The sequence below is a fragment of the Octopus sinensis genome, linkage group LG2 (genome assembly GCF_006345805.1).
Source record: "Octopus sinensis linkage group LG2, ASM634580v1, whole genome shotgun sequence".
NCBI lineage: Eukaryota > Metazoa > Mollusca > Cephalopoda > Octopoda > Octopodidae > Octopus > Octopus sinensis.
In genome coordinates, this window is record NC_042998.1 from 31,326,706 (window position 1) to 31,351,643 (window position 24,938).

Sequence of the window (24,938 nt, forward strand, 5' to 3'; positions counted from 1 at the left end):
AAATTTGAATCCTATTTAAAAAAAGGTGGTGAGCTGGTAGAATCATTAGGACACTGGGCAAAATGTTTAGTGGTATTTCGCCCGTCACTACCTTCTGAGTTCAAATTCTGCTGAGGCTGACTTTGCCTTTCATCCTTTTGGGGTTGATAAATTAAGTACCAGTTGAGTACTGGGGTCGATGTAATCGACTTACCCCCTCCCCACAAATTTCAGGCCTTGTGCCTTTAGTAGAAAGGATTATTTCATTGAAGGTTTAAAATAATTTCATCTTTGATCCTAATAAATATTGTCCAATTTTTTTTTGTAAATTTTGTTATTATTATGATTGTTATTTCTTGTAATATATATATATATATACCTATATATCTTTAATTAGGAAAACCATCTTGGTCTACTTGGAATTCGTGGAGCGAGTGCTCTACTACTTGTGGTGTTGGTTCTCAAAAACGACAAAGAATTTGCAATTATGGTTTGTTAAATGAAGAGTGCACTGGGGAAGCAGTTCAACTCCAAGCATGTGTGACAGCTAAGTGTGAAGGCAATGGTAATATTCCTTGTTTTATGAAGTTTGTAATCAAATTTCAAATTTATTTTGAAATTTCATTAATAATTTCTATTAATTATGTTTTTTAACCCTTTACCATTCAGGCTTCCTGTTAAATGTAATGCTTTTCTTTTCACATTATCTTGTAGCTTTGAGATTTCAACGATGTGATTGTTTATTTTCAGAATGATATTAGGGCAGATGTGAGAAACTAGAACATAAAATGGGTAGAATATTTTGGTTGGATATGGCTGCTTTAAATGCTAAAGGGTTGTGGGTTGACTTATTTGTTGACACAGTACTTTTTATAGGGGATATCCTTCTTACTGATAACCATTTGTGTAGTAGGAGAGATACTTAACTTTTGTTTAGTCAGGAAAACTGATGCAAACATAATTAGCAGCACCTTTATTCAGAGACACAATACTATGATAGAAATAAGATCTGAGAATTATATAGAATCAATAGTCTAACAACTTTAAAATAACTTACTTGATTGGCACTTTATTTATTGATCCATTGAGGATGAAAGTAAAGTCAACCTCAGTTATTTGGCTATCTTATTTTTCTTGCTGTATAAAATTCAAATGGTATGTATGATATTCCAAGACAGGAATTATATTTAAAAATATTTAACCCTTTTGTTACTGTATTTATTTTGAGATGCTCTGTGTGTCTTTCAGTTACTTTAAATATAACAAAGAATTTAGTAAAATAACTTAGCTATCATTCAGCTAGTGATAAGAACATAAATTGTGACTAAGGTTTGGTGGAAGATTTTAATTCCAAACTTATGAAAACAAGACATTTGAACTCAGAGCTAGAGCCGGCTTCAGCCAGGTTGGTAATGAAAGGGTTAAAGTGATATTTTATACTTTTATGCATTATTTTGTATACTTTATGAATCATATTTGTGAACAGAATGGTCACAAATGTTTAACTAAATCATAGCTTAGCACAATCCATTATAACTGTTATAAGGTCCAATAATGGACTATGCTATGGGTAGAGTCTAAGAATTAGAAGGCCTTGCTAAAGCAGGTGAGTAACAAATAAGTAAAAAGGCATAAATATCTAACTCAGGTAGAACATATAGATCTAAGGTTAAAGAAAAGAAATTAAAAATGCAATGTCTGCAAGAGGTGTTAACTTCCTTCTGGTGGTCCAGAAAACAGTGGAAATTTCCCTTTAAAAATCTCACTAGATTCTTTACTACAGAGATTGCATTGAGCTTGATTACCTTGATATGGCCACCTTGATATGTCTATTATTAAAACAGGCAAGTTAAACATTAAAAATATCACACTTATGTAATGTATGCATTCTACTATTGCTGTTGCAGTGAATGGTATGACTAGAATAAGAATTACATTTTCTATTAGTATCATAGGAGGTGCTGTGAATGATAATTGCTAAGCTTGACATTCATATGTTTAACCTTATAACACATATTGGGCATAAGACAGTTATTTGATCTATCTGATTCCATATTTTTCTGGCTTTAGAGGAAAGTTTAAAGTATATTTGGACTGTTTATATCCTTAACTAGGGAGCTGTCCCTGTCCAAACTGCTGGGGATTGTTGTTCTCCTTTTGGGCTTGAGACAATTCTTACTGGAATCCAGTGCATTCTAGAACTTATGGTGAATAGCATCATAACCACCTTTTTCAAAGGTGTTATTTTCTGTGTATTCAAGAAGTACATTTTGTGTTGCTATTGTTAATGTTATTCGTGTTTGTATTGAACCATGTTAATTTTTGTTAATAACAATTTAAAAATGTGCTGTTAATATTTTAAAAACGTGTTCTTGGTTTTTGTATTTGTATCATGTTAAGGTATTTTTGTTGTTTATTCATTGTTACTGTTTAGAAGAGATTGTCATTAAAGAGAAATAATGCTGTGGTTTCTTGCAGATGAAGTGACTCCATGATGGTTTCATTATGATGTAAAATAATAGGTCTTATTTAATGAATTACAGTAATTTTTAAAGAAACAACGACAATATCATATTTATATATTTATTTTGCAAAATTCCTGATGTGGAATAGTGTGTTGAAACAAATATTGTTATATTTTGGGATGGTCATTTATTTTTTTTACCAAATAAACACACACACTATATATTCGTTCTTCATTTCAGCTTTATTATTATTCTTTGTGTCTTTTGTTTTAAATCTTTTGTCACATATCCCGTGACTTCTTCACCAACTCTCAATCCCACATGTCTCCTCCTTTCATAATAGATTTAAGACAAAGGACACAAGAATAAGAACGATAATAATGTCATAGTAAAAATAAACAATCACATTATTGTAATCTTGAAGCTACAAGATAATGCATTACTGCTTCAAAACAATGTGAATAAATATTACATGTGACAGAGTAATCTGAATGCTGTGAAGGGTTCACCAATGCCAAAATGCTTAACAGCACACATTCACCTTCATATTAAATATTATAGATTTACTTTTAGTTTTTATTGTAATTTTTTATTATTTATTTTGAAATTTATAAACTGTAATAATCTTAAAGTAAAGGAGTAATCGATAATAATTAATGTTAAATATAAATTTACTCATAAATCTCAGAGCGAGTTATAAACAGTAGCTACAACACATCGTGACGTATATTTACCATTTAAATATGGCTAACCCCTAAGGGTGGATGCTACTGTAGTTTGTAGCCCCAGGAGGACACCTTCTCCAGCTGGCTATAGACGTGTGTATCATAAGTTGAAGACGGGAAGGATGGCTTCCCTTTGCAAATACTGATAGGGCACAGAAAGTGTGTCTATAACCAGCTGGAGGAGGTGTCCTCCTGGGGCTACAAACTACAGTAGCATCCACCCTTAGGGGTTAGCCATATTTAAATGGCAAATATACGTCACTAAATTTACTCAGTTTTCTCTTAAGTTCTCAAACATATATACATGTATGTATAAACGAGTGAATGAATGAAAGAAGCCTCTTGTGTGAATGTGTATGTGTTTTGGAATAAGTTTTTATTCCCATGGATTTCAATGTATTTGCCATGTATTTGCAAACAGTGGCATCCTGACAGTATTGTTTGATTGCATTACTCTGTCAAAGATGCCCAAGCTTCTCCATTTGTTTTGATATGTTGTATGATGTTTGTAAATAAAAAGTTTATTCATAGGGTGTTGCTTGCTTCCAGTTCTATTTGTTGTTTGATAGACTGAATGTTTATTACCTCACTTGGAAACATGAGGGTTGGCAACAGGAAGGGCAAGCATACAAATTTAAATTCTTTGTCTTTGTTTTTTATTGTATGTAGAGTTCAATAAAAATTTTAAGATTGATTCTTTTCAGTATACTCATATATATATATATTTTTTTTTTTTTAATTTTAGAAACTTGTAAAGATGGAAAAGTTTGGTCTGATTGTGCAAATGCTTGTCCAATGACATGCATGGATCACAAAATTGGGGAAAATGTATGCCAGCAGTCTGACACTTGTATACCTGGATGTGCATGTCCTTCTGGATTCCTCGAAGAAAATGGTCACTGTGTTGAGGTTAGCAAGTGTTTCTGTCATGACAAAGATGGAACATCAATTCTTGAAAACTTTGAAGCAAAATCTCAATTCTCTTGTCAGAAATGGTAGGAATTTGGATGCATTTTTCTATTTACTAATTTATTAATTTTTTTTGAATAGTTTGAAATTAATGCTCCAATTAATATTACTAACTTTACATTTTGTATTTAATGTTTTAGCTTATGTTCTAATGGTACCATTGAATGCCTCAACATAACGAAGAACTGTAAGTAAAATGATTATTGTTTTGTTTTGTTTGTATTTGCATGAACAAATATATGCTAAATTTTTAATATTCATTTACAATTATTATTTGAGAAGTGAAGAGTTAAAAAAATTTCGTATTTGTGTTGGTATATCTGTGTGTTTTGCATTCTGATTATCTTAGGGTTTAAGATTTGATTTTAACCTGTTGGTGAGAAGTCAATAAGAAATAGACTTTTGATAAAGAAGTCAATCAAAAATATTTCTGTGCATTTTGACACTTAAAAGTAGTTTGTAAAAATAAAATTGTGTGCTTGGTAATGCTCATGTTCTCCTAAATACTTTCTTAACTGTCAGTGGTATTTGTCAGATAAATAATTAGAGACTGGTATCTTTTAAAGCATTGTTTATGATAAAATAGGCAAAAGTAGTGGTTCTTGATGTTTTCTTTGTTAAGGGTTCCCACTGCCTTCTTTAATTGCATTTGCTCAATTTAAAATATAACAAAGAATTTAGTAAAATAACTTAGTTATCATTAAGCTAGTGTTAGGAACATAAATTATGACTAAGGTTTGGTGGAAGATTTTAATTCAGAACTTTTGAAAATGAGACATTTGTTCTACAGAGGCAGAGGCAGTTTCAGGTGGGTTGGTATCAAAAGGGTGAGTGAAACTATTGAAACTGCTTTGTTGATACTTTATTCTAAATTTCAGGTGAAACAGCAGACTGTTTTAAATATAAACTGGGTTTTATATATTGTCTGAAAGAATTATATTATTCTCACAAATTTAGAAACTACTTTGAAAACATTTCATATCTCTCAGTTTCTAACAGAAAAAAAAATTAACACACACACAGGTGTATATTTTCATGCATATATAATATCATGTTGGGTGTTGTCATGCATCATTGGTCACAAGGCACTTTGCCTTTAGCTTTTGAATGATGCCACTTTGCTGGATCAGAAGACTATTTTGTCAGTGTTACACATTTACAACTGAGCAGACAGGAACAATGTGAAATGAAGTGGTTTGCTCAAGAATACAATGTGCCACCTGGTCTGGGATATATTTCTGTGATTGTATATGTATATAAATACATGAGTGTGTGTTTATATATATCACATATATATATTATATTAATATATATTGTGCTGGTGGCATGTAAAAAGCACATATTCTTATTCTAGCAGCTACACTTTCAGCACACCCACCTCCGCTACTGACTTGGTCACCTAGGTAATGGAAGCTATCAACTACTTCTAGTTTTTCTCCCTGGAAGTTGGTCTCTGTGCATTTTCAAGCATGGCCAATGCCGGTGCCACCTGACTGGCTCCCATGCTGGTGGCATATACAAAGCACCCACTACATTCTTGGAGTGGTTGGCATTAGGAAGGGCATCCAGCTATAGAAACCTTGTTAAGTCAAATTGGAGCCTGGTGCAGCCTCCCAGCTTGCCAGTCCTTAGTCAAACCATCCAACCCATGTCAGCATGGAAAGCGGATGTTAAAGGATGGTGATGATGATGATATACATATACACACATATATATATATATATATATGTTATATTCATTATTGAGAAGATGGATTTGATAGGAATCTTTATTCTGTACAATGTTCGTTTTAACCTGTCCTGCTATTGTTGTTTATGTACGGGACTCCATTCAATGTGTTGCGTTGCATTGATTTTGCTGTCTGGACCTCATCAGGTACATCAATAAAGTTATATCTCACTAAAGATCTTGAGTGTCAGCTACCATGTTGATTGTTATATGCCCATCTAGTTAGGGAATGAATAAAATGCAAAAAAATTCAGATATGCATGTGGAAATCTTGCATTCCTATTTAGCTAAAATGACCTAATCAGCTTTCGCTTTCATAACTGCTTAGAGGGAAAAGAAAGTAGAAGAAAAAATAGGAAAAACAGGAAAATGGAAATTTAAACAGTTTTGTGTATATACATAGAGACTGACAGACAGACAGCCACACACACACACTGAGATATATTAAAGTTTAATACCAAATCCATCTTCTTGTGACTTAATTAATAAAATTACCCTGATATTGCAGAGTTCCTGAAATAGATCCAATGGAAGTGTACCATGACTGTGGAAGACAGCAGGTAGCCTAAACTGTGCTGGTGGTCTACTCAACATTTCATCATCATCATCATCATCATCGTTTAATGTCCGCTTTCCATGCTAGCATGGGTTGGATGATTTTGACTGAGGGCTGGCGAACCAGATGGCTGCACCAGGCTCCAATCTTGATTTGGCAGAGTTTCTACAGCTGGATGCCCTTCCTAACGCCAACCACTCTGAGAGTGTAGTGGGCGCTTTTTACGTGCCAGTAAGGCAGTACTGGCAATGACCTCGCTCGAATCTTTTTACGCATGCCACCAGCACAGGTGCCAGTAAGGCGACGTTGGTAACGATCACACTCGAATGGTGCCCTTTTATGTGCCACTGTCACGGAAGCCAGTTGGTTGCTCTGGCAATGATCACGCTTAGATGGTGCTCTTGGCACCCTACTTGCATGGGCACAAGTGCCAGTAAGGCGATGCTGGTAATGATCACACTCGAATGGTGCCTTATATGTGTCACTGGCACGGAAGCTGGTTAACCGCTCTGTCAATGATCACATTCGTATGGTGCTCTTTGCACCCCGCTAGTTCAGATGCCAGTCATCGAATGTGATTTTGATTTCACTTGCCCCAACAGGTCTTTGCAAGCAGAGTTTAGTGTCCAAGGAAGGAAAATTTACGCATAAGTGGGCTAGTTACGCTCTTGGCATGGGCCACAGGTTATGGTTTCATTTGGCTTGCTGGGTCTTCTCACGCACAGCATATTTCCAAAGGTCTCGGTCACTAGTCATTACCTCGGTGAGGCCTAAAGTTCGAAGGTCGTGCTTCACCACCTCGTCCCAGGTTTTCCTGGGTCTACCTCTTCCACGTGTTCCCTCAACTGTTACGGATTGGCACTTTTTCACACACCTATCTTCATCCATCCTCACCACATGACCATACCAGCGCAATCGTCTCTCTTGCACACCACATCTGATGCTTCTTAGGTCCAACATTTCTCTCAAGGCACCTACACTCTGTCGAGTATGCACACTGACATTACACATCCCTTGGATCATACAGACTTCATTCCTTGTGAGCTTACGCATGTCCTCAGCAGTCACCGCCCATGTTTCACTACCATGTAGCATGGCTGTTCATACACAAGCGTCATACAGTCTACCTTTTACTCTGAGTGAGAGGCCCTTTGTCGCCAGCAGAAGTAAGAGCTCTCTGAACTTTGCTCAAGCTATTCTTACTCTAGCAGCTACACTTTTGGCGCACCCACTTCTGCTACTGACTTGGTCCCCTAGGTAACGGAAGCTATCAACTACTTCTCGTTTTTCTCCCCGGAATGTGGCGGAAGTTGGTCTCTGCGCATTTTCAGTGTTTATTGCTCCTGTGCATCTGCCACATACAAAAACTGTCTTCCCAGTGGGCTGTCCTGTGAGCCATGAATTCACTTCATTTGTCGGGTCTTCACAGTCAAAGCATATTGGTTTTTCATCATAGCCTCTGTGAGGCCCAACGTTCAAAGGTCATGCTTGACTACATCATCCCATGTCTTCCTGGATTTACCTCTACGCTGGATTCCTTCAACAGTTTGGGAGTGGCACATCTTCACACATCTCTCCTCATCCACCCATAGTACATGACCATACCAACGCAAACGTCTCTCCTGCATGCCACATCTGATACTTCTTATGTCCAACATTTCTCTTAGGGTGCTTACAATCTGTCATGCATGGACACTGACATTACACACCCGCGGATCATGCTAGCTTCATTTCTTTCAAGCCTACACATGTCCTCTGCAGTCACAGCCCAGTTTTCACTACTGTGAAGCATGGCAGTTCACACACATACGTCATACAATCTACCTTTCACTCTGAGCGAGAGACCCTTTGTCGCCAGTAGGGGAAGAAGCTTTCTAAACTTTGCCCAGGCTATTCTTATTCTAGTGGTAACACTCTCTGAGCATCTACCCCCACTACAACTTGGTCACCTAGGTAGCAGAAACTAGCAACTACTTCTAGTTTCTTCACCTGGAGTGTAATGGAATCTGTTTTCTGAGTATCTGTAGTGTCTATTGCCCCTGTGCATCTGCTGCGCACAAAAGCTATATTCTCGGTTAATTTTCCTTTGATGTTGCTGCACCTCTTATGTGTCCATAGCTTACACTGGGTACATCTTATGGAGTTTCTATCTACACCTTTTCTACAGATCGAGCAGAGCCACCTACCTAAGGGTGTGTGTGGTGAGTTTGCCTTCCTACTTACTAGAACTTTGGTCTTTGCTACATTGACTCTAAGCCCTTTTGATTCTAAATCTAGCTTCCACACACAAAATTTCTTTTCTAGTTCCGGTAGTGATTCTGTTGTGCGGGCCAGGTCATTCAGCATAGAGGAGCTCCCAGGGGCAACCCATCTTGAATTCCTCTGTTATTGCCTGGAGGACTATGATGAATAAAAGGGGACTGAGGGCTGAACATTGGTGGATGTCTACTTCTACCTGGAATTCTTCACTATACTCATTGCCAATCCTAACCTTACTAATGGCCTCTCTGTAAAGGGCCTGTACAGACTTTATTAACCATATATTAACCATATGTATATATATGTTATCAGGTTGTAAATATGCTGAATGGACAAGCTGGGGAGCCTGCAGTCAGACATGTGGAGTAGGTGTGAAGCATCGATACAGGTGAGGTTCAAGTTGCACTAATTTTAATTGTAGATTAACTTGAGGAGCGCTAAATAACTAATCTTACCTGAGTATGAAATTAAGTCTGGACATTATTAAGAGATAAATACATTTCAGAATGATGCTTTGAAATACAAGAAATATGGATTGTATTCTTTTCCAATTTCAGAAAATTGTTAACCTCAGGAAATAGATGCAATAGTGAATATTTAATTGAAAATAAAACATGTACCATGGGAAATTGTCCATTTGATTGCATAGTAAATGATCTTGGATATAAAAGTGATGACATCATCCGTGAATCTGCCTGTGAGATTTGGTAAGAAAATTGAACATTCATGTAAATTGTTTAACTCTTTAACATTTAAACTGGTCATACCTGGCTCAAATACTCTACTTGTTTTATGTTCAAACCAATCAGATCTGTCATTTCACACCTATCCTATAATGTCCTCCCCAAAAATAAATAAGTGTTACATTTGACAATAATCTGAATGCTAAAGGGTTAATCTTTATATATATATATTTTGAATATTATTTTAATGAAAGTATTGAGTTATAAGCATTAAGTTTGTAAAGGTTAAGTGATGCTTTTTGTTTGGTTGAAGCTATTCTTTTATTTTTTCATACTGGGAAATCTACTCATCTACGATGGAGGCATAACATGAGGGAGAGAAGTCATAACAGAAGTATGTATTGAGAAATGTGTAATTGGACTTGACAAATTATTGGGTGATGTCTTAGTGAAATCACATTATTGTTGGTGATACAGCATTCTATTGCAGCTATATGATGTGTTTGTGACAAAGTGACATGTGATGATGATTCACTACCAAACTTCAATTTTGGAGAGTGAATTCCAGCATTCACAGTCATCTTCCAACCATACAAATTCTTGCAGTTTACCTTTAAGCATAGTCTTACAGTTTACATTTGTGACAACCTGCCAGTCTCTCATACATGGGAATGAGAGACTGGCAGGTTGTCACCTCCGACACTCCTTTTTCCATTCAAATTCATATTTGTATTTTCTTTATCACTTCCGTTAGTCTCAAAACTGCTCTGTCATAAATCTTCTCAACAAGTTTTGACTCTGTTCTTTCTCTCCACTCTTCACTCATTGTATTTGTATTTGGTGATTTTAATTTGATTATTCAGCATCGCTTAAACATTCTCCAGGTACTGATGCTGCTGGTATCAACATCTTCATTTTTCTGTTTCTCAGAGACTCACTTAAACAGTTGACCTTCTCATTTGTTTTCCTGATTGTGATGGTCTAACTCCAACTTTACTGATTTTTTTTCTCCCCTCCAATCCTGCTATCTGTAAAACTTCCTCCTTGTCTCCACTTGGTGATTCTGATTATGGCATTGTATGGCTGGATATTGCTCTTAGCAAGAAGTTAGCTGATGTGTCCCATTTTTACAGAATGTTGTCCAGCACTGAATGGTGTGACTTGACAGCTTCAGAGATTTCCTCTAAGGTCCTCTGTGGAATGAGGTGCTTGAACTTAAGGAGTGTGCATTTGGGTTTGCTCTGTAGATTCAAGCTGGCATTTTGTTTATCATTCCATCTTGCAAATTGCAGATGAGGCTTTGCTCTTCTTGGTTCCCTTCTGCATGTTTAGCAACTCTTCACAAGAATAATTTTTTCCATGTCCATCAGTGGGAAAAGACTAATGAGAGCAAGCGGAATTTTTGTACACAATAAGTGTAGGAGGGTCAGGAATGTTGTAAAGTTTGTGTACCTCCAGTACACTAATGACCATCTTGCTTCACAAAAACTTGAATCTCTGGACTTCTAGAGAATTTACAACAATGTTCTCAACAAGTATAAATCGTCTGCTCCTTCTCTTTATCATAGGCCAGAAGTTCTTTTGACTTTGAAGGACAGAGCTGAGCTGTTTGCTTGGTAGCCGTCTGCTAATTCTATTGTAGATGACACAGATCATCTACTGCCTGAGTGAGGACTCTTTCATATAACAGCGAAAAGGGTTGCAGCTATGATTGGGAAACCGGATCCAACCAGGGTTTCTGGTCCTGGTGTTATACCACTTGCTTTCCAGTGATGTAACCCCGAATTAGCCCCACTTCTTTTGGGATTGTTGAACAACTTTCGTCTGGCAGGGAAATATCAGACTTGCACAATTATTAGCCTATAAGTCTTCTTCCTGTGGTTATCAAGGTCTTTTGTTAAGGTCTATTGTTAAGGCGACTTTGTTCAAACACTTTGACACTTTTGATCTTTTCCCTGATTTTCAATATGGTTTTCATGCATCTAGGTCTACTGCTAATGTTCTTACTGTCATACCTGAACATTTCTAGCATTCACTTAGCTCTTCTGTTGAAGTTAGGGCTATCTCTTGATATTTCAAAGGCATTTGACAGTGTGGCATCCTGGTCTGATCTATAAGCTCAGAAGCTGTCATCTGTCTGGGCCTGTTCTTAACATAAAGTCATTTCTTTCAAATTGACTAATCAAGGTGGTCCTAGATGGCCAGCAGTTGGTTAAAATTAGCAGCCTTGACCAAGCTTCCTTTCTTAAGGTGGATCTTTGCATGGTCATAGAATTGGTTAGCAACTGGCTGATAACTTTTAATGCTGGCAAGGCTTTTGGTAATCATTATAGGCAGGGATGATATTCTAGAAAGCTACAACAATGTTCTCAACAAGTATAAATCGTCTGCTCCTTCTCTTTATCATAGGCCAGAAGTATCCAACATCTTGGTTTGACTTTGACCAAAGATCTCTCTGAGAACAAATATGTTCAGTCTATGGTGATGTTAACTGCCAAGAAGGGGAGAGTTTTCTTCCAGCTTGCAAATTTCTTATCTCTGAGAATTTCTTATATCTCTATAAATCTACCAACTGGCTTTGCATTGCTGTCACTTTGAGACCTCTTCTGGGCGTCCTAACTTGCTTCATCAAATTCCAAATGAAGTTGTTAACATGATAGGTCCTCTTCTTTTTACTAGGTTGGAATCTTTGGTTTATCATTGAAATATATCTTTGTTGCATCTTTTTTAGAAGTATTTCCATGGGGTCATTGCTCTGATGAATTTTCTGGTTTAGTATCCTTTGTTAAGACCTTTAAATATATCACTTGTTTCTCTTCCCAAACACATTGTTTCTCTGTTGAGCGTCCTGTTAGTAATAAGCACTTTTATTCTAATACCTTCTTTCCTCAAACTGCTACTCTATGGAACTCACCACCATCATCTTGTTTTACTCTGGGCTATAGTATTCATTCCTTTAAGCTTTCTGTTAACTGACATATTTTTAATTTGTAGGCCCCTTTTTGTTTTTTGGTAAAAAAAAAAAGAGCTTTAGAAAGTGCTTGTGGCTTGATATGGTGACAATGTTTTGTAACTTCAAATTTGGTTCACATGATATTTATTTAACTGAGAATAATTTGCACCTAATTTTGTAATACTTAGTTTCTACTCCAATTCTGTTGTAGGAATTGGCTATAAGCAATCTAATTAATGTAATTATATTACTGTTAATAGTTTAATTAACCTTTGAGAACTCATGAATAAGAGACTGAGACCTTTGGAGATATGCTGTGATTGAGAAGACCCAGCAACTAAAGTGAGATTGCAGCCATGGCCAATACCAGTATTGCATGTCTGGCCCATTTAAGAGGACCCTTGATGCGTTGGGTGATATGATATGCTTGAGAAAACCTGTTGAGTCAAGTAAAACCAAAATTGCAGCTGTGGCCAGTGCCCCCTGACTGGCTCTTGTTCTGGTGGCATGTAAAAAGTACTATCTGAATGTGGCCAATGCCAGTACCCCCTGACTGTCTCCTGTTCCAGTGGTATGTAAAATGCATCATCTGAACGTGGTTGATGCCTGTGTCCCCTGACTGGGTCCTATGCCAGGGGCATATCAAAAGCACCATCTGAATGTGGTCGATGTCAGGTCCGCTTGACTGGCTCTCGTGCCAGTGGCATGTAGAAAGCACTATCCAAACGTGATCGATGCCAGGTTCACTTGACCAGTCCCCATGCCAGTGGCATGTAAAAAGTGCATCCAGCTGTAGAAGTATTGCCAGATCAGATTGGAGACTGGTACAGCCGCTGGCTCTTCAGACCTCAGTCAAACTGTTCAACCCATGTCAGTATGGAAAATAGATGTTAAATGACAACGACGATGATGTCAGTGGGGGTTTGAACTCAATATAAGATGTAGCTAAAAACATGGCAGTTAGTCTTACACTTGATCATACCCACCTCTCTCCAAATCTGTCTTAGTCACAATGGAAATATCAAATTGATTTAACTGTTCCGTATATTCATTTACTCATCAGTAGTAATGTAAATTAATATTCTCTTAGAGAGTTCAGTTTATGAAGATGCATTGTAAATGAAATAAGATACTATATTTTTAGTCTATGCTGTAGTTACTACTTTGTGTCTTTAAGACATTAATCTCTGTTTGCTCCACTTTTGCTTCTGGGGAAATTAGCTGTGAAGTGAATTGTTATAGCTTGGTATCTTATTGATAGATTAGACTACATTGAATTATTTAATGATCAGTTCAGCTGTTTATTGCCAAAAGCTTGGTGGTACTAGCAATCATTTAACTCTCATCCATATGTTACTGGATGTGGAAACTAAATATAAATCTATTATTTAGCCACAAAATTTCAATCTGAAGCACAAACATTTAAAAATATATATTTGGTTTTGGCAGTCATGAAAAAGAATGAAGCCAAACAACCACTCAAAGAAGGACTTCAATTTATGTTTGTTCTGTTTTCTTCTATGATTCTGTCTAATGTCACACCTCATTCAGAATAATTCATACCCTTCCTAATGCAAACCACTTTACAGTGTACTGGGTGCTTTTACATGGTACTGACACAGGTACTTTTGATATGGCACCAGCTCAGGTGCTTTCTACATGGCATTGGCATGGGTGCTTTTAATGTGGCATCAGCATGGGTGCTTTTAATGTGGTGCTAGCACAGGGGATTTTTACATGACATCAATACCCATGAGGTCACTGAGTGTCTTGCAAGATAAAGAATTCTTAGCTGAGAGAGAGAGAGAGAGAGAAAGGAACTGAGAGAGGTGGCCATGTACCAGGTGAGAGATTGGAGTATGTTGGAAGGTCAGGGATAGATGTCTTACTTCAGAAGAGATACTTGGCTACTCCAATAGCACAAGAAATTAGAGGAAGGTGGGGGTAAAGAGAGAGACAGTCAGAGAGAGAGAGTGTGTGTTTGTGAGAGAGAGAGAGGAGGTGAGAGTGAAAGAAGGAGATGGCCTTCTCATTGGAAACAGTTGGGGGTGGGGAGCATAAGTGACACAGAGGGAATAAAGATTTATCTTCTGTAGTTATTTCTGTCCAAGGCATCATTTTTACCTTTGTAGCAGTTGATTATGATGCTGCTGCACCAATCGTTTGGTATGATTCCCTTGTGGATTACCTGATTATCTATTTATTAATTTTAAAAATTATTAAGGAGATGTACTTGCATAGCGAGTGACTTGATCTGAGATCGTGTGTTGGCTTATAAACACCTTCCATGCTGCGAAAATTATTAAGTTTTTAATAAAAAAAAAATGTAGCATATACTTTAATTAATGCAAAATCACTCTCTTAATTTTCTTTTGTAATCTGTGTAGTTTCCATTTATTTATTCTAGTATTTGTGAGAATTACAAAGAAACATGTCGTCCACAACCAAATGCTATTGGTAAGTTAAAACTGTTTTTGATTTTTAATTAAAAATGCTTAAAGTAATTTCCACCTGAATTAGATGAATTTTCTGGATAATTTTGATTGTAAACCAAATATTTTAATCACATTATTATTGTCACATATAAAGAGATCCTGATTTAAAATGTTTCCTATGGTTTTAGTACATGCTAACTGGACTGAATGGACGCAATGGACAGAATGCAGTCGTTCTTGTCAACCTGGAGGATTAAGATCCAGGAACAGATTTTGCTCAAATCCCCTGCCTCGTTGTGGAGGAGATAAATGCTTAGGTGATGCAGTTGAAATGAAGCCTTGTAATGAACAAGAATTTTGTAAGTAGAACTGCTTCTTATATTTACTTATATTTTTTTTATTCTTTAACTTGTTTTCAGTAGTTTGACTGTGGCCATGCTGAAGCCCCATCTTTAGTTGAACAAATCGACCCCAGAGCTTATTCTTTGTAAGCCTTGTACTTATTTATTAGTCACTTTTGCTGAACCGCTAACATTGGCTGTCAAGCGATGGTGGGGGATAAACACAGACAGAAGTCAGTCGGCATGATAGATCGTTAGCCACTACACACATTTTTTTCTCTCCTTGTTTTTTCTGTGTCCCTTCCTGTAGAAGAGCGTAGGCTCAAAATGTAAAAGACATTTTCTATTCCTGAGCGTTATACTAATACATCTGTTTATTTTGTACACCACCTGTCTTTGTCTTTTGCGTAAACTCTCCCTATATATATATATATATAGCCTCAGGTCAAACAAAGCCTTATATATATATGACAGGCTTCTTTCAGTTTCCATCTACCAAATCCACTCTCAAGGCTTTGTTTGACCTGAGGCTATAGTAGAAGACACTTGCCCAAGGTGCCATGCAGTGGAACTGGATATGGAACCATGTGGTTGGGAAGCAAGCTTCTTATCACTTAGCCACTCTTGTGCCTATAATTTACTTATATATATTAAACATTTCCTCAGATTTTTTCTGAATTAGATTGATTTTGTTTTTATACTTTATCATTAGCAACCATAATTGGTTTGATGTTTGCTTTTCTTTTAATGGTCTAGCATACAATGTCTCTTTGTTAACTGATCAAGTAAGCTGATGAGGTCTTATAGAGCAAAACATGATCATAGTTGTCTCTTGCCAGTAAACAAAGATCAGACTTTTCCCCAAGCACGTAACTTGAGAGATCATTTTCTTAATTTCTAAAAATTATTTTTCCTTTTCTTTGGGATTCTCTAACAATTATTACTGGTTTCCTTTTTTACTTCTTCTCTCCAACTAAGTTGGAAATTTTAGTTAAGATACTTTTGCAAACAATATTCAATACACCATCTCTTAACGATTATTTAAAATAACTAAACTGGCTTGAAGAAACTTTTAAAATTGCCAAATAAGTTAAGATTTGTAAAATTTCATAAATAGGAGCTGGTTGTGTTTTAAAGCATGTTAATCTTTATTTCAGGTTTAAAGTTTTTAGAAATTCTTGAGTAATGATTACTTAAAATAATGATTCTGATGTTATTAATAAAATGTAAATTCTATCCAAGTCTGAATTAATTGTGACATTTAAATTAATTTTTTTTTCAAGTTTCATCTAATTATTATTTCTAATTTGAAAACTATTAACATCATCAACTATTATTGCCTACCTTAAGGTTGTACATATACACCATGGTCATTCTGGTCGAGTTGCAGTGCGAGTTGTGGCCCTGGTATTCAAACAAGACAGCGACAGAGCATGGATAAAAATAATTGTGATGTAGATCCGATAAATGAGAGAAAAACTTGTGAAGTACAGCCCTGTGAAGGTATAATTAAGATAATTTTATATTTTTCTCTAATATCTATTTATCTGATGTGATAGGTAAAAGAACTAAAATTAAATAAGAAGGGAAACAAATTTTTACATTTGTATACTATTATGTTTAAGATATTAAATATGCATTCATAATTCTTGTGACTTACATCTTATAAAGATAATTTGCCAACATAAGATGGCAGTCTTAGTTTAGGACGATTGTTGCTGTAATTTAGTCCCATGGGACATCGTCTCCAGCTGGCTATATGACACGATCTGTGTCCTTATATTTTTGAACGCGTTGCCATGTTATGTTGGCAAATTATCTTTACTCCAAAGTACTGTTGCTGAATATCTCTCATTGTGAGATTTACAAATAGTAATTTTCTAATTTACATCTTATGGTTTTCTATCAATAACCCTATCCCCAAGTTTGACATTGGGTTAAAATTAGAAGTAATTATTTATCCTCTACACTAATGCATTTTGAAGAATATATTTCCATCGCTCTCATACCAACTGTACAGAATCTTCCCCTTCTAACTAATAAACTTACCCATCTCGCATTTGCCATTTATTTCACTTTTAATTCTCCACTGCTTACACACAACAATGTCTCCTTTTTTAACCCCTGAAATTTTCTCTTAAAAAATAAAACTGTAGTGAACCTGACTATTATATTTTCTTTTGCAGCTGCTTGTGGACAATGGTCTAACTGGAGTTCTTGCTCTGGTGTTTGCAATTTAGGAACACGATTTCGGAAGTTTATTGTCTATAGCACTGAATCAACTAATTCGCTGTGCAAAACCAAATATGACTTTGTTAAATGCAACTTAGACAACAAATGCAGTAAGTAGACTGATTTATTGTGTTATTGGCTGTGGTTGTTGAAATGTTTACACTATGAATCCCATTTTATTTGTCAGCTATACTATGTTTCAGTTGGTTTCTATCAGTTGTTGTCAGTCTTTTGCTGGGTGAAACTCTTTGTACCTATGTGTCAATGCTGTTGTCATTTTATCTCTGCTGGTTGTGTACCTATATATCTATATTAGCTAACTCGGGGTTGAATGGGATGCTCTGGTGGTTGGGTGATTAGCCATGGCCATTGCCACCTCAGTACAATTTGGACTCATTATGTGCAGAGTTGAAACAGATACTGCAAGGTATCTCTTCCAACATTTTAATTCTGCTCATCTACCACTCTGGTACTTAATTTATCAACCACAAAAAAGCTGAATAGTAATGCTAAGCTTGGTGCAGTCTGAACTTAGAGGTCAGAAAGCTGGAATGAATACCTCAAGGAATTCTATCCACTCTTTAATAACCACTTTCAACTGTCTTCAGTTATATATATAGATAGATAGATGGGTATAAGCGGCGTCAGATGCGAAGTGCAAGAGAGACGACTGCACTGGTATGATTATGTGATGCATATAAAAGAGAACAGCTGTGTAAAAAAGTGCTGATCTCTAACTGGGGAGGGAACCTGTGGAAGAGGTAGAACCAGGAAGACATGGGATGAGGTGGTGAAGCATGATCTTCAAATGATGAGCCTCTCAGAGGCAATGACAATTGACCAAGATTTTGGCGATATGCTGGGCTTGATAAGATTTGTCAAGCCAAGTGAAACCATAGTCATGGCCACTGCCAGTTTCATGTAAATGGCACCCATGTCTGTGGTGTGTAAAAAGCACCTCTTACACTCTTGGAGTAGTTGGCTTTAGGAAGAGTGTCCAGCCATAGAAACCATGCCAAATCAGACTGGATCCTGGTGCAGCTCTCTGGCTTACCAGTTCCAGTAAAACCGTTTAACTTATGCCAGTATGGAAAGTGGACTTGATATTTATCATTGTCAGTATTGTTGTTTAATACCCCTGCTTTTCTGATGCTGGCAGGGGTCAAACAAATCTTATCGAGGCAGTTTTCTATGGCTGGATGCCCTTCCTGTTACTAGTCCCTACTTGTTCTTCAAATAGTGTATCTTATTAATGGCCTTTACTTGTTGAAACTTCAAGATACATTATGTATTGCTTCTAGATGCTAATAAGCATCACTGCTTTTATTCAAACTCTGATAAATGTGAAGACATGTAGGAAGGAAAAGTTCTGTACTCATGCCAACACACCAATGCACCCCCCATACACACACACACAGGCACACACATAAGCATTCTGTCACATATATATTCTAATGACACCAATAACCTGTGGATCTTTGAAGTCATTGTCACTCTTTTCTGCATAAAAATGTAATGCTCTATATAAGTGTATTAAGTTATATTTCAATTATGAGTGGATTGTTTTTGTTTTATAACTATACATAAAAATAAACATGCACACACACACACACACTTATGTATACACCGCCATACACAGAGTATGCTTCTGTACAGTTTCCATCTTCCAACTTCTTCTCATTGGTCTGAGACTGTAGTAGATGATAATATGCAGTAAGACCAAACCTCAAGCCATATGATTGTAAAGTGGACTGTGTAACCACACAGCAATGTAGACTAGGTCTGGCATCAATCATTTTGCATTTATCAGCATCACTGTATATGGTGGCATGTAAAAAGCTCCCACTACACTCTTGGAGTGGTTAGCATTAGGAAGAAACTCTGCCAGATCAGATTGGAGCCTGGAGCAGCCGCTGGCTCTCCAGACCTCAGTCAAACCGTCCAACCTATGCCAGCATGAAAAACGGGCGTTAAACAATGATGATGATGATACACACATGAGTGCAATAAGGTGGAAAAAATAGTACTCAAATGACAAAGTTAGAGTAAAATAATATTTTAATGAAGTTAAAAAGTCTTCACAAACTGTTACCATAGGTTTCACATAATTGATCATCAGATAGTTGTGAGTATTCAAACAATGCAACAATCTATATGTATTTATAAGTATTCATAATTACCAACTCACCAAATAAACATTTAAAGCTGATAGGTCAATTAGTTTTCAAAATAAGGAGAATCTGTTGGAAGAAAGTAATTGACTATAATGGAAAAGTATGTAGACATTGAGTTGAATAAAAGTTAAGAATTGTTTCTCCTTGTAGAAATGGGTATTAAAAATAAATAGATAGAATGAGAAAGACCTTATCAGAAATAAGCTGTTGCTTACGAATGAAATGGAAATAAAAATTAAAGATCAAATTTACAAGAGCAAATGAGTATCGCAGAAAAAAAATGGAAACAATTTATGAGGTTTCTCACTACACTCTTTTTCTGTCTCATTCAACTGCCTGGTATATCCTTGGGTTGTCCAAGGCCTTGGGAATAATATCTGGTCAACTGAAACTATGTACAAGCCCCTTGGAAGGATTGGATTGATCCTGGTTTAGGGTGGTAGACATAATTAGTCACCTGGTTTTACATTTACCTGGCTCTTGAGTACTTTTTTTCAGATTACAGTTTGTTGCAGACATTCAGGTTAGGTATCTAGTATCAGAATAATCTCTATTTCCTTTTATCTCCTCATTAAACTAGTAAAAAAAGAAAATTCTTTGTGAGTATATGCTTACAATATATATGTATATATATCTATCTACTTCACTCTTGTCCCTCATTCACTACATCAACTGCTACCCCTGACTCTCACCATCTCTCACTCTCTCCACTCACTCTTGCAACCTTTACCCATCTACCATTCCTGATCTTCTCTCTTCAAACTTTCTTCTATTCATCTTATCCCTTGTGTAGTGCTAGAATTCTTTTACTGTTAATATTTATATAGACTGGTGGTTCCCAACCTTTTTGACTACCAAAGACTCCTTTTATTTAAATGAGTTTTCCCACAGACCCCAGGATATTGAAAGGTCTGTCAGCTTAACATATTCACAGATACCTTTGCAGACTACCAGGGGTCCATGGACCACTGAACTAGACTGTATTAAATAATAGCATAAAAGAAATCATTATTATTTTCAGATTGTAACAGTAGTTTAGAAGAATGGTCTGTTATTGCTGGTTGTGAAGCCAAATGTGAAGAACTTGTTTCTCCTGCAAATAGTTCATTCTGTGAAAATTGGAATTATGGCTGCAAATGTATCAACGGTTTGTACAGAGACAAAAATGGTAAATGTGTTCGTAGAGATCAATGTGATCTTTCCTGTTCAGTAAATGGTACTGTAAAAAAGGTAAGTAAATTGAATTCTAATTTGTTATCAGTATTTATTCATTGATTGTGCATGTTTCAGTCATTGGATTGTGACCATACTGGGGCAGCCTTGAATAGTCTTGTTGATCAAATTGATCCCAGTCAAGTGACCAAACTCATTTTAAGTTTATTACTTATTCCATTCATCATCATCGTCATCATCATTCAAGATCTGTTTTCCATGTTGGCATGGGCTGGATGGTTTGACAGGAGCTGGTCAAGAGCCACACCAGGTTCCATGGTCTGTTTTGGCATGGTTTCTACGGCTTGATGCTCTTCCTGATGCCAACCACTTTACAGAATGATATTACTCATCCAGCAGAGCATACCAGCTTCGTTCATCTCTAGCCATTGCATGTTCTCTGTATTCAGGGCCCGTGTTTCATTATCATGTAACATTGCAGTTCATACACATGCGTCATTGATTTTATTTGTTTCATCCACTGGGTTGTGGCCATACTGGGGCAATCATATTGATCCCAGTCATGTGACTAAACTTATTTTCAGTCTGTTACTTATTCCATTAATTTTACTTTCTTTTTGCTAAACCCTAAGCCATGCAGACGTAAACTGGCACCAGCTAGCAAGGAATGGGAGACAAAGATACATACATTCACACACACAAATATATATATATAGACATATACATGACAGGCTTTCACAGTTGCCGTTTACCAAATTCACTCATAAGGCATTGGTTAGTCATAGTAGAAGACATTTAGCCAAAGTACCATGCAGTAAGTCTGAAGCCCTTTAATGACCATACGGTTGTGAAGGAAACTTAACCACATAACCATGCTTACATCTACATAATCCTATATTATACTGTGGACTAGAAAAAAAGCTCTTGAGTTATAATAAGTTGTGACTGTTATGCTTCATCCATAGGCATAAAGGGTATAAGGAAAATGAAATTGCTTTTGTTTGAATCAAAACTGGATGACAGTCTGGTGAGGAGTTGGCAGAAAGATTTGAGTGTTAGACAAAATGCTTTGCAGTATTTATTTCTACTCTGTGCTCTGAGTTCAAATCCCACCCACCTCAACTTTATCTTTCGATAATAAAAATGTGTCAATCCAAGACTTGGATCAGCAGCAAGAAAATGATTGGGCTGAATATCCGTGGGGTGTTTGTTGCTGCTCTTTGTGATCTAAACTCAAATCTGACCAGGGCCTACTTGGAGTGGTAGACTTGGACCATTGCCTGGTTTAATTTCATCACATGGCACCTTGGGTGACCTTAACAGAGTTGTAAGCATTTAAGCTTGAATTTCAATTTGAGGGTACCTTCCTCATTCCATCACACCTGTCTTGGAGGCCCTCCTCCCACCCAAGGAAAAAAAAACACCCCATAACATTCTAGAAGCTTACTTTTTTCTCTGTTATAATACATTAAAATAGACAAGACTTTAGTTATATTTAATAACAGTGAACTAGGATAGGTGCATGATTGGGTATTAATTCTTGGAGAATATAATATAGAAATTGGTTTCAATATTCTGCTGGAATGGCAGCACTTCATTATTATTCTTGTAAAACTAATAAACATCAACCTTTTCATTAAATCATTGTTAGAGAATAATTTTGTGAAATATATTTTTTGTCTTTCTCTGCACAAATGAGTGTGAATGAATGTGGGGAAGAGTGTTCTGTCTAATTGCTTAAACAACAAAATGCTATTCTGAGTTAAGTTGTGACAGATTCTGCTTTGCTCAGATGTCAGAAACATCTCTTCTTAATCATATCTGTGTAAGTCATAGAGAAGAGAAATGGTATGTGTGACATGGGTGTACAGTGTAAAATATCTAACATTGATATTAAATGTCCTGACCTGTACCATAGCCATGGTTTGACCAATATCTGTTGAGTGAAACTGGTAGATGAAAACTGAAGAAGGCCATCATATAATATGTATGTTTATGTGAGTTTGTATCTCTCTGTCTCTGTGTATTTACTGATTGCAAATACACATACAGATGGTAGCATTTGATTGCTGTCCAACATGCAAACATGTCTGAGCTTCTTGACATGTAGCACAATCTTTGTAAACAAAAGACTCATTCAAATAGTGTTGTTTGCTTCCAGTTCTCTGTGCAACCTGCCTGAACTGTTTGTTGTTTGATAGATTGGGGTGTTTATTACCTCGATTGAAAACAATCAGGGTTGGTATCAGTACGAACATCCAGCTGCAGAAAGCCCTGCATTATCTAACTCATGATGGTAATGAACCTCGAAAGTGTTTATTAAATTCAAAACTATGTGATAAAGTATATTATTATGAAAGTAAATTGGCATGCTATGCAAAAAGCTCCTGTGTTGGTGCCATGTAAAGCACTGGTGCTAATGCCTCATAAAAGCACTCAGTTCCCTCTATAAAGTGGTTGGCATTAGGAAGGGCATCCAGCTGTAGAAACCATGCCAAAACAGACAATTGGAGCCTGGTGCAGCCCTTTGATGTTCCAGCTCTTGTCAAACCATCCAACCATGCCAGTATAAAAAGTGAACATTAAATGATGATGATTATTATCATAAATGAGAATTTGTTGAGGTAATTTGATAGAAACTGACACCACCTAATCTTTGTAATCTTCCCTAGAGCCATCTTATTTGATAATTCTAACAATATTATTAAATGATTGTGCTAAAATCTTGAAAAGCTGGTTTCCACAACAGAACAGTAAAAATGTCAGTCTGGGAAAATGTCAAATATGTGGACTTTTGTAGAAGCTAAAAATTTGAAATATCTGATTTTAGTTGGAGAAGTTTGATGTTAAATTTGTCATTTTCAGTATCAAAAATTACATGAACAATATTAAACATAGGTTTACTTTGATCAAAACTATAATTATGTTTCAGAAAATCATTTCTAAAATAATATAACAAAATAATTATGTTATTTTTTTCAGAATAAAGACTTATGGAAAAAGAGTGATGACAATTGTACATTATGTCAGTGTATTAGAGGCAAAATAAAATGTGAAAGAATTTGTAAAATCCCTGTCTGTCAAGAAGTAAGTATTAGCTTAGTTTCATTTTTACTTATGCTTAAGCACTGTTGGGAAAACAGTGAACCACAAAGCTCTTCAGTTAGTCATTAAAAGTTGGAAAAATGAAAGGGTTTGGTTATTTAGTAGTACACCATAATACCATGCCTCTTGCAAATATTGTCATGCAGAGACCAACTCTGCAAGAGTAAGAAGACCACAAAGATGGTGGTTGAACAACATCAAACAATGGAGAAGTCAGGATTAGAGTTATTTCAAAATATTACATTTGAAGTTTTGTAATGCTAAACTTATTATATATCAGTATTTTTTTGTCAGTGTTTGAAACTACCTTTACCAATTTAGCATTGTATTATCACTAACAGAACATTTTAAGACTAACATATTCTATATTTCTAATGGAATATACTTTTTCTGTCTCACTTCATTTTGAATATAATCAAGAATTTGTTAAGATTCAGAAAATTAACTTTTTCATTATGAAACTGATGTTTGGAACATAAAAGTTTTTTTTTTTTCCTGCTTAACTTGGAGGGTTAACCTTTTAACACAGTAATGCTTATGTATTCACATATACATTATCTCATAACTTTAAAATTAAACAATCACATCATGAAAATTTTCAGAGTGATACTGTTGGGTAGGTGTAATAGGCCAGATCTGACAGGTTTGAACATAAAAACAAGTAGAATATTTTTCTAAATATGGCTAGATCAAATGCTAAATAGTTGAAGTGAAATGTACTTTAAAGCTGACAGTTCTGTATCACAGAACCAAGGTTCTATTACAATGGTCAAAGAAATTGTCATCTGTATATCATAATATTTCTTTTATTTGGAAATTTATTTTTAAAAAATGTTAATGTTTACAGATATCTGTATATATTTTTTACATTCTACTTCCATAACTTTTATTTTTAACAGAATGAAGACCTCGTATATTTAGATTCAAATACTTGCTGTCCAGTTTGCAAACCTAAAAACTGTAAGAGCATTCTATTTATTTATTTATTTATTAAATTTTTATCTTCCAAAATTATTCTTTAGCTATATACTTTTATCTTATCTATATTTTCTTGTCAAGTGTGTCTTTTGTAAGATGACAGCTTTACTGAACCATTTTTAAAATCTTTTCCACAATGTATCATTATAAATGTATTTTATTCAGTTTTTATTCAACACTGAA

The 24,938-nt window shown here is 35.9% G+C and overlaps 1 protein-coding gene across 1 annotated transcript in view; it reads left to right on the forward strand.

Moving 5' to 3' along the window:
- Nucleotides 1–24,938, forward strand: part of LOC115232619 (mucin-2-like) — a 94,896-nt gene that overhangs the window by 64,456 nt on the left and 5,502 nt on the right. The window contains exons 23-34 of the mRNA XM_036500727.1: nt 377–544; nt 3,915–4,164; nt 4,279–4,325; nt 8,994–9,069; nt 9,239–9,388; nt 14,725–14,774; nt 14,941–15,111; nt 16,444–16,596; nt 17,280–17,435; nt 20,521–20,729; nt 23,655–23,759; nt 24,677–24,737. Of these exons, the coding sequence (XP_036356620.1) occupies nt 377–544; nt 3,915–4,164; nt 4,279–4,325; nt 8,994–9,069; nt 9,239–9,388; nt 14,725–14,774; nt 14,941–15,111; nt 16,444–16,596; nt 17,280–17,435; nt 20,521–20,729; nt 23,655–23,759; nt 24,677–24,737 (1,596 nt within the window). The remainder of the gene's footprint in view (nt 1–376; nt 545–3,914; nt 4,165–4,278; nt 4,326–8,993; nt 9,070–9,238; nt 9,389–14,724; nt 14,775–14,940; nt 15,112–16,443; nt 16,597–17,279; nt 17,436–20,520; nt 20,730–23,654; nt 23,760–24,676; nt 24,738–24,938) is intronic.